Raw genomic sequence first — 15,919 nt, 5'->3', positions numbered from 1 at the left:
ATATATATATATATATATATATATATATATGTTTTGTTTATACATTATATATGTAATAATAGAAAAATAGAAACAGCTAAATGCTGTTTAAAATGATTTCAGATGAAATATTGCATGTCACACATTTTCCCAAAAGTATTTCATGTCAACTACCCGATTGCATAAAATAAAATGACTCCTGGAAAAAATATGAAAAAATAAACTTTTATTGATGCTATTGCACTTTACAATCAATACCAGCTGTAAGAATTTGTATTCCTGTGAATATAAAACATATTAACATGATAACACATATAGCTTTGTGTGTTCCTGAGTTGTGCTTGAGTTGCTTGTGTATTGAACTCAATAAGGAACAATGTTGACATTTCCAGACCACCATCAAAATGTCATCAAATGTTTTTTTGATGGCATATTTCAAAAGTGTACCACAGAAATAACAAAGAAAAGAGGAAGAACCCTGACATCATTAACCATCAGGGACTTAACGTGATAAAAGACTGAGAAACTGCGTGAGAGCAAAAAACTGTCAGTACAATGATAACAAATTATTATAATTTTAATAACGGCTTAGAATAAATAAAAACATACTATTTAATAACAGCAAATGTTAAATCTCAAGATGCTGTCCTAAGCTTTTCAGCAGGGTGCAGTTATTGACATCACTATTGTATTGGACTTTATTTAACATAAATAGCTAATACATGTTACAGTATATACAGTATCTCTTAGGTCTTCCAAGTGTCTTATGCCTGATCTTTGCCTTCAAACTCTTCAACAAATATTTATATTTGGCTGAGATATAGATTTGGGCCCGTGGGTTATTAAGTCATCATGACGTGAAAGACCAGAAGCAACCTGGAAGCTTTGATCTTGATTCTTCATGTTATCATCAACAACATCCAATAAGGTCAAGCCTGCAAGTCTGGTCTTTTAGAAACAGTTAAGCATGAAGTTATGGGTGATATTTCAAAGTTGCATGAATGCAAGTCTCATCCATACTGTCTGTGTTACCTAATCCAGCCTCCTGCTCTCTAGATTAAATCCCCTGCCAGGGTTAGAGTTTTAATACTGGCTACTCATGAAGCATCAGTTAAAAATAAAACACACACACAGTAGTTCACCAGTTCAGAAGGAACTTCCATAATCTCTCACAGCACCTCTTCTTTAGAAATATGGCACTCTTTCCCTTGCTCTTGAGAAGGGAAGATGAAGAAATCATTCTCTCTACTTCCTTCCTCCTCAGATAGATGGGCTGGGGGAGACTGAGGGTGATTTATAGTTTCTTTCTGGAGTTCATGTGTTTTTTTCTCTCCTCCATCCCATCCAAACTGGTTGAGCAAACTAACAAAAACTGTCTGGGGACCGTAGATGTGGAGAGGGCCTATGAGAGAGGGACAAGTTTGAGTCTTTTCATACAATTTGTGCATTTCACAGACATTTAGGAATTAAGATCTGTCATAATACTTTTGCACTTTTTTCTATTCTTCTTGGCCTATCTAGTTATGGGTTCAATACAGTTTAGTGGCTCTGCAGAAACATTAGAGTGACCTTTATCTGTCAGTATAGTTCTGTATTCACTTTCTCAGAGTGCGAGTGAATGTGTAACTAATATGAAATCAACTCTAAAAACAATGAAACAGTGATTTTATCAAAAGAGACCAGCCTAAATAATGTAATAGCACAATAAACATATGCTAGAATACATACAGTAGGCTATGATATATGGAGGGTTATTTACTGCTACTTTTTTTACTTGATCTTGATATAATTTACTCTCGTCGACAAGAAAAATTGCAGATGAAGTAAGGCACTTACAATGAAAGTGAATGGGGCCAGTCCATAAACATATAACCACAAGATGTGAATATTAAATGCGTTAATATGACTTCAGTGTAATAAAATTGCTTTAAAAAGTTATATCCAAAATTAAAATTTTGTTGTCATGGCGACATACAGTTCCGCTGTAACCTCAGTAATCTGGCAAATGCTGTAATGCTGGTAAATCCCTGATTTTACAACACTAAAATCAAGTAAACATGTATAATGTTTATGTTCTGTAGTCATAATTTAGAAACCGATTCTATTTCAATGTTTATGTAATGGCCCCATTCACCTGTATTTTTAGTTCCTTATTGAAACCGCAATTTTTCCCTTTTTTAAAAACAAGCGGAAGACGAGACAAAATTGTATTTTGTGGTTATCAAAATTATGCCACAATTGAGCATTCCTTACAAAATGTTAAATGCATTTATGACACTGCAACTGTTTTGCTTCTTAAAGGAGAAGTGTTTTATTAAATATAGAAAATCATAAGAGAATGAAGAAATAACTCTTTATAGCACCTAAATTGCCAGGTCGAGGCACAGCCTGTTCAGAGCTGGTTGGTTGATGAAAAGAGCCATCTGTGTTATGGGCATGAGGCTGCTCAATTGGTTGGTTTGGAGGAGGCGTGGTCTCACTCTGCATCTTAAAAAATACAGGGACAGTCAGAAACTAAGATAACTGGGATAACTCATGACTTGTATAGTGTTATTTTACTGCACAAATGTGCTCTCACTCACTGCTTACCTCTAGATTAACCAATGAGCATTTTCTGACAACTACAGAAGAAGACAGACAGTTTCTTAGACAATTTCTAAGCAGTCAGCCAACAATCCAGCAAAATAACTGAGAAGAAATTTGTTTGTGTTCATGCGTGAGTGTGTTACTCACATTGCTTAAAGCATTCCTTCTCTTTCTTTCTGCAGAGTCGGAGGAAGATGGCAAGGAAAACGATGGATAACATTACTGATATAAGTCCAAATAAAATCCAAACCAAAACTCCTAAAAAATACATGAGGGAAGTGATTTAGAAACAGCAATGCAAGAGAGGGAGAAAGTAATAGGAAGAAAGAAAGAAAGTTACAGAATAAAGAGAAAGATACATAGAGAAATAGCCATGTCTAGATGGTAGCCCTCTTTCTACAAAAGGTCTCACAAGACTCACATTCGTCAATCCCAGGAACCCTACCCCTAACCTTAAAGTTAGTCTCATATCTTGCAGGAGTTTTGCAGAATGACATTTAGCATCTAGACACGAGAGAGACAGAGAGATACTTTTGACAATGTTGCGTTGGTGGAAATAAGCATTTAAGCACAGCCTTCCTTACATCGGGTAGAACCAAAATAATATTTAGATCACTGGTTCTCAACTGGTTTTGCTTCATGACCCAGATTTTATATAGACAAATTGTTTCTTGTACAAAAATAAACAAAAATGTCCTTAAAATAAAAAATTAAACTCTATTATTGTTATTTATTAAAGGAATAGTTCACCCTAGAAGAATATCTCAGCTCTGTAGGTCCATACAATGCCATACAAAGTGAATGGTGACAAGAACTTTGAAGATAAAAAAAGAGCATATAAAGGCAGCATAAAACTAATCCATATGACTTCTGTGGTTTAATCCATTTCTTCTGAAGCGATATGATAGTTAAGTCCTTTTTTACTATAAATTTTCCTCTGTGCACAGTAGGTGGTGTTATGCCCGAAGAATTGCCAAAAACAATGTGAAAGTGGAGATTGATAGGAAATAAGTTACTAAAAAAGTTTCTCACCCACACTAATCATATCGCTTCTGTAAGTAATCCATATGACTCCAGTGGTTTAATCCATGTCTTCTGAAGCGATATGATAGGTGTGGGTGAGAAACCACTGGTATCATATGGATTACTTTTTTGCTGCCTTTATTTGCATTTTGGAGCTTCAAAGTTCTGGCCAGCATTTACTTTGCATTGTATGGACCTACAGAGCTGAACTATTCTTCTAAAAATCTTAATTTGTGTTCTGAAGAGGAAAGAAAGTCAAACACATTTGGGATGGTATGAGGGTGAGTAAATGACGAGATAATTTTCAGTGTTGGTTGATCTATTCCATTAAGACATTAATTAACCACACAAAACAACACAATCATTGCCTATCCTCATTTCAAGTGAACCCATTTATCATGAAGTCTGGGTCATATTTTTTATATGATGATTTCTATCAAGTGATGAATTTGCACCAAAATACTGTAGAGTTTTACTGGACTGTGCGCACAGTCTTTGGATATGAGAAGCACTTTCTTCACCCTTGTAAAGTTGATAAGTATATGTTGCTATCCTAATTGGACCAAATTTTGGATATGGCCCTCCAGAGGTTTATAATATTACCACTAAATAGAAGACAAACAGTGCTCTTACCCAGCCGTCTCTTTGGGTCATGTGGGCGAGTGGTTGAAATGGTGACAGAGGGGAATTTAACGGAGGTGGAGGACTGGTCTGGGGTGGATGCTGTGATCGGCTCACAAGTGCGACAGTGGCCTGTGAATATATCTTGGCCTGTACAAATGAAACCATCCCGGCAGCGACACTGTACATCTGATGTGTTTGTGCACTCCTTTACCACCTCCTTATTGAAGTCTAACACACACAAATGCACACACACACACACACACACACACACACACACACTTATTTAGAAAATGAAGCACGTTTTTGCTATACTTCCTGTTTATAATCTTAGTTCATCTTGTTTATGTGCAATGATGGTTCAGTAGGTATCTTAAGCATTCATACGAGGTTTGCAGCTCTGTAAACAGCGGTGGCAGCTGTTTTCTCTGTTCTTCTGACTGGTGAAGAATCCCGGGGAACATGGAACACACCTGTGTTTTGATAGGTAATATCCTGAGAGATTGACAGACAGGAAGACAAAGAGGAAAATAGGAAGTGGAGAACAAGAAGATGAAATAAGACAAGAATGAATGAACAATTAGTAAAAATGTAATGTTTTAATTCAACTTACGCACACACACACACACACACACACGCACACACGCACGCACACACACACACACACACACACACACACTCACACACACATTTGTGTGTATGTTTTATGGGGACTTTCCATAGACATGATGATTTTTATACTGTACAAACTATATATCTATCCCATCCTAAACTTAACCCTCACAGAAAACTTTCTGCATTTTTACATTTTCAAAAAACATAATTTAGTATGACTTATAAGCTTTTGTCTGTCCCCCCTCATGGGGACAGACAAAATGTCCCCACAAAGTCAAAAATGTCAGCTTTTACTATCCTTATGGGGACATTTGTTCCCCACAAAGTGCTAAATACATGCGCACACACACACACACACACACACACACACACACACACACACACACACACACACACACACACACACACACACACACACACACAGAAGAAATACAGTACCCCCAAAACATGACAGAAATATCCAAAACTAGCTCCATAAGACTGAGAGTATGCGCAAACTGTTTCTATCAACTGTTTCTGTTTGTTATAGTTTATAATCAGATTTATAATCACGGCTTTGAAGTTTAATAAATTATTTTGCCATTTCTTTTCCTCTATAATGGGCCAGTAACTTAACAATACTGAGAATTACCTTAAAGGCTCTTGAAAATCGAGACCTCACAATTCATGCATGTTAATAATTTTATGTCATGACAACATAACAGGGGCCACAAAAAGATGCTTTGTGGGCCGGATGCAGCCCATTGGCCGCTTGTTGAATACCATGGCTCTAGAGCTATTGAAAGTGCATTGTACAAACAGTCTCAGACACACAGGTTCTGGACCAATGGGAAACTAGGAAGTAATTGTGTGTACATAAACAATGTTGACTGCGTTTCGCGGGTTGCATTTTTGCTCTAAAATTAATTTTATTTCTCTACTGGCGGTTAGGTTTAGGGTTGGGGTTTAGGTTTGGAAGAACAGTTAAATTCACCATGAATTAAAAATGGACAATTTCTTATTTTCTTATTGGATGTTGCCGTTTTTTTATTATAATTGATTAATCCGTGAAAGTAATTTTTTTAAAGGATTTCCCTCTTAATCTTTAATAAAGAACAACAACTTGCCCCCCCACTCGCAACAACTTCACTTCTCTTACGACGTTACTCCTGCCCTGAGGGCTGAGCAATTTGATTGACCAATAGCCAGGCAAGTTTCAACCCATCCCCTCCAGCCCCCATCATTCACATGAAAAGATAGCAAAAATGGAATGAGTCTTTTGACATGTCCCGCCCCCAATTCCTGTTTCAGTATGAAATACGTCAAAATAGCTAATCGAACAGCACTCGTCAAGGCACTTCAATGCAACTTTGTTCAGTATGTTTTGCCGTTTACAGCTAAAAATACAATTTGCTTTCTTTTCAATAACACTTCCAGCTTCAGCCACTGGGGGCATTGGTTCGAATTTTGGTAAGCAATCTTTCAACCTACTGTTGCCAAATTTACAATGAGATCACCAAAAAGAACTACAAAACTATGCCACATAATCAATATTCATGAGTCAAGCTGAAAAGTTTTATAAAGTTCACCCTTTTCAGATTGACAAAAATAACTGTTTTAAAAGGAAGTTGTTATGTTCAAACAAACATAGCAATGCTTTGAAAGTGCCACAGAGCCAGAGTGTTCACACTTTTCAGGGAATCAACCAACCAATGGGTTAATTATAGCTGTTTTTGCATACTGAAATGGGACAGGAGAAAATATTCTAACAAAAATTACACACTTCATCTTTAAAATGTACAACAATTTGCAACTTTGCACAAACACAGACACACTTTTCCCAGCAAACATGATTGCTCAACATCTAGTCGAAACTACATTGATTGGCATAACCTATATAAAAGTGTAATAGCTACATTTTCTTTTGACTGTACCCAGACTTCAGCTTAAAGGGCATATGCTTAATTTCTGCGTGTGTCAGTGCTTAAAGGCGGATGTGAGAGCTCGCACACACACTCACGTACATGCACACACTCGTGCACATAGTTGCTGACTGATGTCTCTCGAGGGGAGAGATGAGAATCTGCATCAAAAACAGGACGTTAGAAGTTCAGACAGGCAGTAGCATTCTAATGAAGGAAGTGGTTTATTCTTCTGTGTCAAAGACACACCATTTCCCATCACGAGATATGAGAGAAAGAGAGAGAAAGGAAGAAGAGCGCACGATGTAGAGAAACATCATAAAAAACATTGATTTCTTGGGCAATTTCGTCAGACCACATGCGTAATCCTGGGAAGTGTTCTGCCAGAAATACGCGCGCCAAACAGGGACGGTTTCAGAGAAAGTGATGCTAGATATAAGATACTGACTCTGAGAATAACTGCCTCAAACAGGCTCTGTCTCACCTGCTGGACACAAAGATGTATCTCCTGGCAAGGCTCTCGGATATCTGATTCTACCATCCTGCACAAAGCAAAAAACAAAGAGTGGGTGATTGTGTTAGCTTGCCATGGTAACAGAGTCGACACAATAAAAAATATATGTAGCAAGTAATGGATGCAACCAATAAACAGTGTTATTATAGTTTGGGATTTTTAATTTAGTTTTATATTCAATTTGTCATTACAATTTAGTTTAGTTTTCACAGTTTGTCTGTTAGCTTCAGTTTAGTTTTTGTTTTCTCAGTGTTTTTTAGTTTCAATTTAGTTAGTTTTAACATTAGTTTTAGTATTTTATATGGCTACAAAAGCTGAGGGTTTACAGGGGTAATTTAAAAAGTCAAACATCTATTCTAGTTATATTTATAAACAAGTTAACTTAATGTTATGATGTAAAATTGTAGAAGAAAATGAATTTATATATATATATATCCCACTTTACCAGTAGTCCCTGCAGTTTAAACACATCTGGGATTTGGTCAAAAGAGGATCTTCAAAGAGATTCAGTTTTTAATATTTCTTAATTTTGGTTTTTGACTATGGTAGAAGACATCCTAAGCTTTCTTCAAAGGTATAAATGTTACTGTAGGTTATATGGCATTTGGATCATAATCACAAGTGTCAAGAAAAGATCATTTTCCAAAATGGTCCCACTTTGCCCATATTCACCAAATTGTGTCAAAAACTTAAATGAATTCGAGATTATTTTATTTTAGTTAGTTTTGGAGTTATGAAAAAGTATTTTAGTTTAGTTTCAGTTATTTCCATTAATTTCAGTTTTTATTTGTTTTTATACAAAATATATTTTAGTTAGTTTTCGTTTTCATTGACTAAAATAACACTGCCAATAAAGTCACGCTTTAAGCACAAGAACACATTTACACTTGGGTCCTGTGCTAAAAGTCGACCAAGATCATAGTCTGATGATTCATTTTGAATCCAGATTTGTTTATTAATTTGAACACAGAGATCTTCTAAATGTCTGTGTAACTCACTGTCTTAGCATATGTAGAATGTTCAAAACAATTCATTTACCATAGGGAGGCCATACATCAGATGACCTGTCAGCATCACCATGCATACAATTAACACTGTAACAACCATCTGTAAAAAATACAATTATATCAGGAAAATTGTCATCAGCATAAACAGCAAACATACATGTTATTATCACACCCTCTTTATCGATCAAAACACTTAAAAGTGCTGACTGTTTGTGATATGCAATCAAACTACTGAAAGAATGAACTTATTTCAGCACAGAAATATTTCAAGTTCCACAAGATCATCTTTTGCACCGCAAAAAGAGGTAAGCTGAGTGTTCCTAAATAGGGGGTTAGATTGATGGATCAGATGCAAAATTGTACATTAATAAGATGTTTATTTTCTTTATGCATCGCATCTTATGTTATTGCTGAAAGTTAATAAAATGCAGCAATAAACAAGCAAAAAATCTGAATGACTAAAACATGAAGGTAAAAATAATCAGTACCTCACAAGGATCCAGATTGTCTTCAAATGCTTTCCAACTCAATTACTACCACTTCTGCCAGTCTGTCTTACTGTATGTTCAACTTTTCTCATTGTTTCCTCACCTGCTGTCTCTTCCTGTCATTCTCCTCCCTCTCTTTCTCACACTGCCCTTCTCCTGCTTACTATTTTGGAGAGAGAGAAAGAGAAAGAGGCAAGTGCAGCAATAGATAATCGCTTTATACTCTGCATCTCCGTGGCACAGTTTCATTTGTTTCATTATTACTATTTTGATTAAGACCCCAAGATACATTCACAATATGAGTGTATTTAAAATTGTGTTAGTTTTGGATTGTCTCATGACAATATACAGTCATGAGACAATCCATATACATGCATGAATGAATACACAGAACTCATCTGCAATTTATGGTTTTATGTCCAGCAAACTCCCTTTGAATTATGCTCTCAGTCAGACTTAATGTCACAATCATGAAGCATTTTAAAGACAAAAGGTCACATCTAACTATTTAAACTCAAACATCCACATGCACACAAATGTCTGTGGGGGTTTTTTCTTTTCATTTTCTGCCATTTCAATGCTTTTTTCCAGTATTACCTTATTAAGTGAGTGCGTGACAGAGTGACAGAGAAACAGATACTAGAGGAAAAAAACAGAATGAAATAGAAAAACATGAATCAAACACTATGACACAAAAACTCCACCGCTCAAAGTGTGTTTGTTCAGCAGTAACCTTTATTTTGAAATATTTTTAAAGCTCCAGTCTTGAGTGCACTTGCAATGAAGTGAGCAATTCCTGTTTGGCTTTGAGTTACATACATAAGTATTTATATATACGCCGATCAGCCACAACATTAAAACCACCTGCCTTATATTGTGTAGGTCCCTCTCGTGCCACCAAAACAGCACCAACCCACATCTCAGAATATAATTCTGAGATTATATTCTTCTCACCACAATTGTACAGAGTGGTTATCTGAGTTATCGTAGACTTTGTCAGTTCAAACCAATCTGGCCATTCTCTGTTGACCTCATTAACCAGGTATTTCCATCCGCAGAACTGCCGATCACTGGACGTTTTTTGTTTTAGGCACCATTCTGAGTAAATTCTAGAGACTGTTGCGTGTGAAATTCCCAGGAGATCAACAGTTGCAGAAATACTCAAACCAGTCCATCTTGCACCAACAATCATACATGCGATTATCCAATCAGCCAATCGTATGGTAGCAGTGCACTGTTTTGGCGGCATGAGGGGGACCTACTCAATATTAGGCAGGTGGTTTTAATGTTGTGGCTGATTGGTGTACATATAGTCCTGTTACTCTTTCAAAGGAACTCTTTCAATCAAGCCACACATATTCCATTGTCGCAGTCTTTTTAATTTGTTTGGACACTTCGTAAAATGTCCACTTGGACACAGTTGGGTCCTAGGGTACTTTTCAACTGTTTAGTTACTCTGTAAACTATATCTACATTTAATAGAACCAGACAGAATTTTATTGGAGCATTTTGTTGGGACACGGAGGCACATGTGTAAATTCAAAGAGAACCCTTGGAAGAATTTAACTTAAAATTGAGTTCATTCTCTTGTCCAGGACCAGCATTTGAGCATACACTACTCAGCTGCAACCTAGACTCATAGAATGAACATTACTAATGTTTACGAGACCAGTCTGCTACTCTCCCCCTACACTCTCCTCTGTATTACAGTATCATAACATTCATACTCTTATTGCATATAAGCATTCTTTCTAAGCATTTTCTCTTCTTTTTCAAATTCCGTTATTATTTCAGTGAAGAGATTTTGTGTGGATTTTATGCTTTCTTTGCAACCAAGGCAAATCTGAGGCATCCAAAAGCCCTTTAAGATATAGAAACATGGTGAATTCAGTTAGTTCCAATGAGTCATTTTTCCTGGCTGCGTACTATTGTCATTTTCATACAAGACCAGATTTGTGGTTATGCTGCAAATTGAATTGTTTACAGAATTCTCATAAGAGACTTTTACCTTAAGGTCATATAACAACAAACATCAAGTAAATTGCTGTGGCAACAACTTAATCATTGCAGAAATCTTGAGCACACACTATACATTTACACATGCATACATAGTCTTACACAGTTTAGCAGAGTGCTCCAAAACAAGTAAAATCTAATTTTCTGTGGATGAACAATGGCTCAGTTATTTACAATGCATTTTATTTGGAAATTCTGAGGAAAAATCTGATTAGCAATATTCAGTTCACAAAGAAACAAACCCTCTTCCCCAAAATCTCATTTTAACATTCTAAATTAACAACTGAAAGGTCACCTGAGATCTCTCTCATAAATTAATTTAGTTGACTAACTGTTCGAGTTACTTTTTTTCTATATCAAACTAAGATTTTTACAGACACCAAAATCGTAAGGCTGTGATTAAATCGGCACTTCCATATAACCCCTTTATACAGTAAACACAAAATGTGTTTTAAAGGGAAGTTGTCTTATATGATCATTAGAAGAAGAAAAAAATAAATAAAACAAAATTAATCTGCAAATACACGACAGAAATTCAGTGTGCTCAAGGGAAACACCTAAGGAAAACATACAATGCCGTTATCAGTCAGTATGCAAATAACAGAACGAGATAAAAAGAAAAATAACCTGAGGATGGTTCATAACATATTGTTCATAAGATGAAGTTCTGTTCTGGCTCATCATAGAAAGTGATATGTACTGTAAACATAAATGTTTTAAAGCTTTCCCCCTTTGCTTTGTTTTTCTGCAACGGAAATTTACACACTGGATATACAGCACCATGTATTCAAAACCATGAGGTTTTCATTTTCACTGTGTGAAGTTTCTTTCATTTATTTCACATTTGGCACTTCAAAAGTCTCTGTCAGACTTACTCAAAGAGTTTTTCTCTCTATTTCTGAAGTCAGCCTGTGGCTTACATTCAAACTCTTTCTTTGACTACAGATATAAATGACCATCAAAGCCAACGGGATGTCAGTTTGTCAGTTTCTTTTAAAACTATTAGACTGAGTGGGCGTTTGATTAGAATTAGACAAGACTCTCCCAAAAGGCAGAGAGGAGCTGATTATTACAAATTTAGTGATGTTGCTGAAAACATTAACTCAGAATCAGATAATTAGCAGGAAATAATGCTCAAGAAAATTCAATCTTCATTAGATCTAACCCTCAGCATCTCACTCTCCAGATCCTTCTTCAGTAGGTATAACCCATCTGGATCTTGCTCTAAAGACCCCCTGAAATCAAATAAGCAAAAGTTTGGTGGATTTTAGTCAAAAACATTGATCATTCTAATACAAAAGGGCATATAATTTGTCCAATAAAATGCTTCTGAGAATGAAAATGTCCTTTCCATAATACCAAAAAGCAAACTATACTTTTTGCTGGGCCAGGGAATAGATTTATAGTAATGTGCAAAAGATTTAGGCAGTTGTGAAAAATGTTGCATAGTGAGGATGTCTTCAAAAATAATACCAGAACTATTTTTCATTTATTAATTAACATAATAAAAAGTCAATATAAAAAAGATAATTCATTATTTGGTGTGATAACCTTCGCACTCAAAAACAGCATCAATTCTCCTAGGTACACTGGGACACGTTTTCTTGGTTGTTGGCAGATATGATGTTCCAAGCTTCTTGGAGAACTTGCCACAGTTCTTCTGTCTATTTAAGCTGCCTTAATTGCTTCTGTCTCTTCATGTAATCCCAGACTTATTAAATGATTATATAATTTACATTCTATAAAGAACAAAATACAGTATATTACTCTGTACATAATATACTGTATTTTTGTTCTTTATATGACGGATTTGTATTAGATTTGCACTACGTCTGAGTGTATGTACGTATATGTATAATTATTTATTTGTATTATTCTATGTTTTTCTTTAATTATCTATGTCTTGCTGCTGTTTTTGTATTGTTATGCACTGGAAGCCAAATCAAATTCCTTGTATGAGTAAGCATACTTGGCAATAAAGCTGATTCTGATGTTGAGATCTGGGCTCTGTAGGGGGCACACCATCTGTTTTAGGACTCTTTGTTCTTCTGATCAATTCTATTTGCAAAGGAAATGCTGAAATCTAAAACTGATATTTCCTACTGATACACTAATAGCAGAATATATACAGATTTAATATAAAATATGTCGACGCAGGGAAGAAAATTGCATTCGTCAGGCCATTTCAGGGGGTCTTTAAGAAGATCGTCTTTCTTCAATAGATCTAACCCATCAAGAATTCACTCTCAACAAAATAATTCTCCAGTTGACCAACCATCCCCATAGTGATACATCCCTATAGCAACTTTTTGCCTGACAACTATTTATTCACCACTCAGTCAAGTGCCTTAAACATGTTTTATATTGCTGATAAGTGGTTAAAATTAGGAATGGGTTTAGGTTAGGGGATCTGAAATATCGATATGATAGTATAATGTAACTAAAATAATATATTTATAAGTATAATGAAATGCGATTAAACACGTGATAAATCCGAAGATTGAAGGGCACATGACTGAATTCTCCGAACAGAGGCAGGGGCGGTTCTAGGGTCACACCCTGTCAACACCGGGCTCGTCGGTTGATGTGACCCAAAGGCTTGAGGATGTCTACACTACACATCGACGCAAATGTTCTAAACTGTTTAATTTGCAAGTGTAGCGCAAAATGGAACGGGACACCCGTTCATTGTCGGTGCATCCACTTCCAGTATAGACAGCATCACTGGTTAAAATAGGGTTCTGTTGCTTTTGACGAGACCCGACACACCACTCACGTCCGGTGTAGACAGGTTTGTCTGTGTATATTTGGGGCTTAGCCTAAACCTTTGTGGATATGTGGAATATAAATACACTTTATAATAAAAGTTGAAATGACATCTGTGAGATGTCATTTATATAGTAAATCTCTAAAACACTTTTTTGACACTTTCACCTTTCCATAATTAAATGCACATTGTACACAATTGATAGCCTATTGTTAATTCGTTGGGTGCTTTAAGTTTTTTAGGAGATAGCAGGCTGTAAATAGGCTAAAATAGTTGCTTATGTGGAAAAAGAGTTGCTAATTTTGCCAAAGTTTGCTAGGCATTATGGTGACTTGAGATGTTTGGCAAAAATGCAAACATCCTGGCTTGTGACTTAAATTTAGCAAATTCCTGAAGCACCTCTGCATACTGTATTACCCTTTTATTAGGGTTTTACTGTATATCTAAATATTTGGTACTTACTGCATCTGGATAGACCAACTCTACACAGTTTCACTTATCTCACCAAGACAAGGCATTTAGTCATTGGAGCTCTTCTTGCATGCATGCACATACACAACATCCACAAACAAGTCAGCGTGAGGGTGCTGAATTGAGTTAGTATTTGCTGTTATCGATAATAAAGAAAGACTGGTCTCATTCATTTATAAACATATTACTTAATTTTCTAATACTTTTATATTTCAGAATGAATTGTAACAAAGCACTGGTACTTTTGACATCACTACATGATGATAAAAGCATTTGCGGCTCTACTGAAAACAATCGTGGCTTAAGTCCTGGTAACCCAGCCCTAAAATAGGAAAGACAAGAATGTTTTTATGATGCAGGCAAAAAGTCTTCCTAAGTAGACCAATCGATAAATCATTTTGTTTTAAAGGAAACAACTTTCTAGTATCAAGGAGACCTCTCACATGAATCACTCTTCAGCATATCTGCAATGACAGATTTCATGCTCTGTTGTCTTGATCGACAGTAGTGGTGTGTTCTTTTAAGAACAGCAGAGACATTCCCAATGATAACTACAGGTCAGACAAACAGAATGATTTTTACATCAACACAAGCCATCAGAGTCACCAGCAAGGTCTCAGAAAAGCTCAAAGAATAGTAAAAGGTGAACTATAGATGCATGGAAAGGTGAAATATGGATTGAATATGGGGTTGCACATCTAGAGTAGTGTTACACATACAGCAATTTATATGAACGTCCTATGAATCATGGGTGGGAATCAGCAGGGACCTAGAAATACATTATTTTATTGATATCTCGGTCCCAATACAATAATATTAATTCTTTATGCTTAGTGTATATTTATTTCAAACTGATATATATTGCTATCTTTTACTCACTTGTTTCTCTTTCATCTGCACTGGACTTCTGTGCTTTGCGCAGTTATTCTTAGTTCATTCTGAGTTTGGTGTTTTTGTTACGACTACTCACACGATTCTTTTTTCCACAGACTTTTGAAATCATTTGAAATATTGAGCTATTCAAACTATCTCAATATTTTCCCCACCCTTAAGAGAACTACTATCATAATTTCTCTCCTACAGCAGAAATAAACGTTCCTACAAATGCTCAATATAATTTAGCTCGATAGCAAATGAAAGGAGCGGAATTGTGAGAAGGAAATAATGAAGTGGTTAACATGCTCAATTCTCTAACACATACTTTGAGCCATAACATTCTCAAGCCTCACTCGTATGACCTCACCCACCATCACTCATGTTTTCCACCAGCAAGAGTGGAAGAAAGAGTTCATTAATCTAAGAGCACATAGAACTGAGACTCTAAAGCTGCCTGTCAACAGCCCAATGCCATTTGCATGAAATGTCACATATTTCATGTGAATTCGGGGTTTGAGCAGCAGGAAGACAGCACAGAAATGGGGGACGTGCAGGCTACAGTTACCTCCACCCTTCATTAGCATCAACAGCCCAGTATATAAAACAGCTCAGACAGGAAGCATAACACCCCGATCAACCCACGGCTTACAGCAGTGCGTAATGGTTCTTGCAGCAGTAATAAGTGAGCGAATGTCCCCTCGCTGCTCAAAGTCTCTAGGAAATGGAAACTTGGTGAAAATTTTTTCAGTGAATCTCTACCAGACGTATGAAATCAAAAGTGATTGTATTCAGTGCTGAAAATCTGATGACTCAGACAGTTGGAGGACAAGATCAGAAAACATGATTGATACCCGTTTGCAGATGGACTCGCAAATAATCTTGTGAGGACTCGGTTAACGGCCATTAAGATGACATGGTGTAGGAGTGAAAACAGCATAGCTGCTCTGCACAAGCACAAGGGAAAATCTCACATAGAGTATTTGTTCTCCTTTGGGCATTGAGCACAGTATGATGTAATTGCATTTACCACCACTAGAGGCAGTGACTGGATTCAC

The 15,919-nt window shown here is 36.2% G+C and overlaps 1 protein-coding gene across 1 annotated transcript; it reads right to left on the bottom strand.

The window, feature by feature from the left end:
* Positions 1-196: 196 nt before the first annotated feature.
* On the bottom strand, positions 197-8,847 carry LOC127658232 (tumor necrosis factor receptor superfamily member 10B-like). The gene is made up of 9 exons (XM_052147416.1): positions 8,735-8,847; positions 8,278-8,346; positions 7,210-7,267; positions 4,597-4,704; positions 4,222-4,440; positions 2,713-2,823; positions 2,569-2,600; positions 2,343-2,466; positions 197-1,381 (listed from the first exon to the last, which is right to left on the bottom strand). The coding sequence occupies exons 2-9, from the start codon at positions 8,344-8,346 to the stop codon at positions 1,149-1,151; spliced, it is 954 nt and encodes a 317-aa protein (XP_052003376.1). The 5' UTR covers positions 8,735-8,847; the 3' UTR covers positions 197-1,148.
* Between the last annotated feature and the right edge of the window lie 7,072 nt (positions 8,848-15,919).

The sequence above is a fragment of the Xyrauchen texanus genome, chromosome 17 (genome assembly GCF_025860055.1).
Source record: "Xyrauchen texanus isolate HMW12.3.18 chromosome 17, RBS_HiC_50CHRs, whole genome shotgun sequence".
Classification (NCBI taxonomy): Eukaryota; Metazoa; Chordata; class Actinopteri; order Cypriniformes; family Catostomidae; genus Xyrauchen; species Xyrauchen texanus.
This window is presented reverse-complemented; position numbering and strand designations above follow the sequence as displayed.

What these genes read in the sequence shown, in the direction of transcription:
- LOC127658232 (XM_052147416.1), bottom strand. Translation starts at nt 8,346, where the DNA reads ATGGTTGTTACAGTGTTAATTGTATGCATGGTGATGCTGACAGGTCAT. An exon ending in TGATGTATGGCCTCCCTATG is followed by an intron (nt 7,268 to 8,277) that starts GTAAATGAATTG and finishes TGCTTTGTGCAG; the next exon opens with GATGGTAGAATCAGATATCC. An exon ending in TTTACAGAGCTGCAAACCTC is followed by an intron (nt 4,441 to 4,596) that starts GTATGAATGCTT and finishes TGTGTGTGTTAG; the next exon opens with ACTTCAATAAGGAGGTGGTA.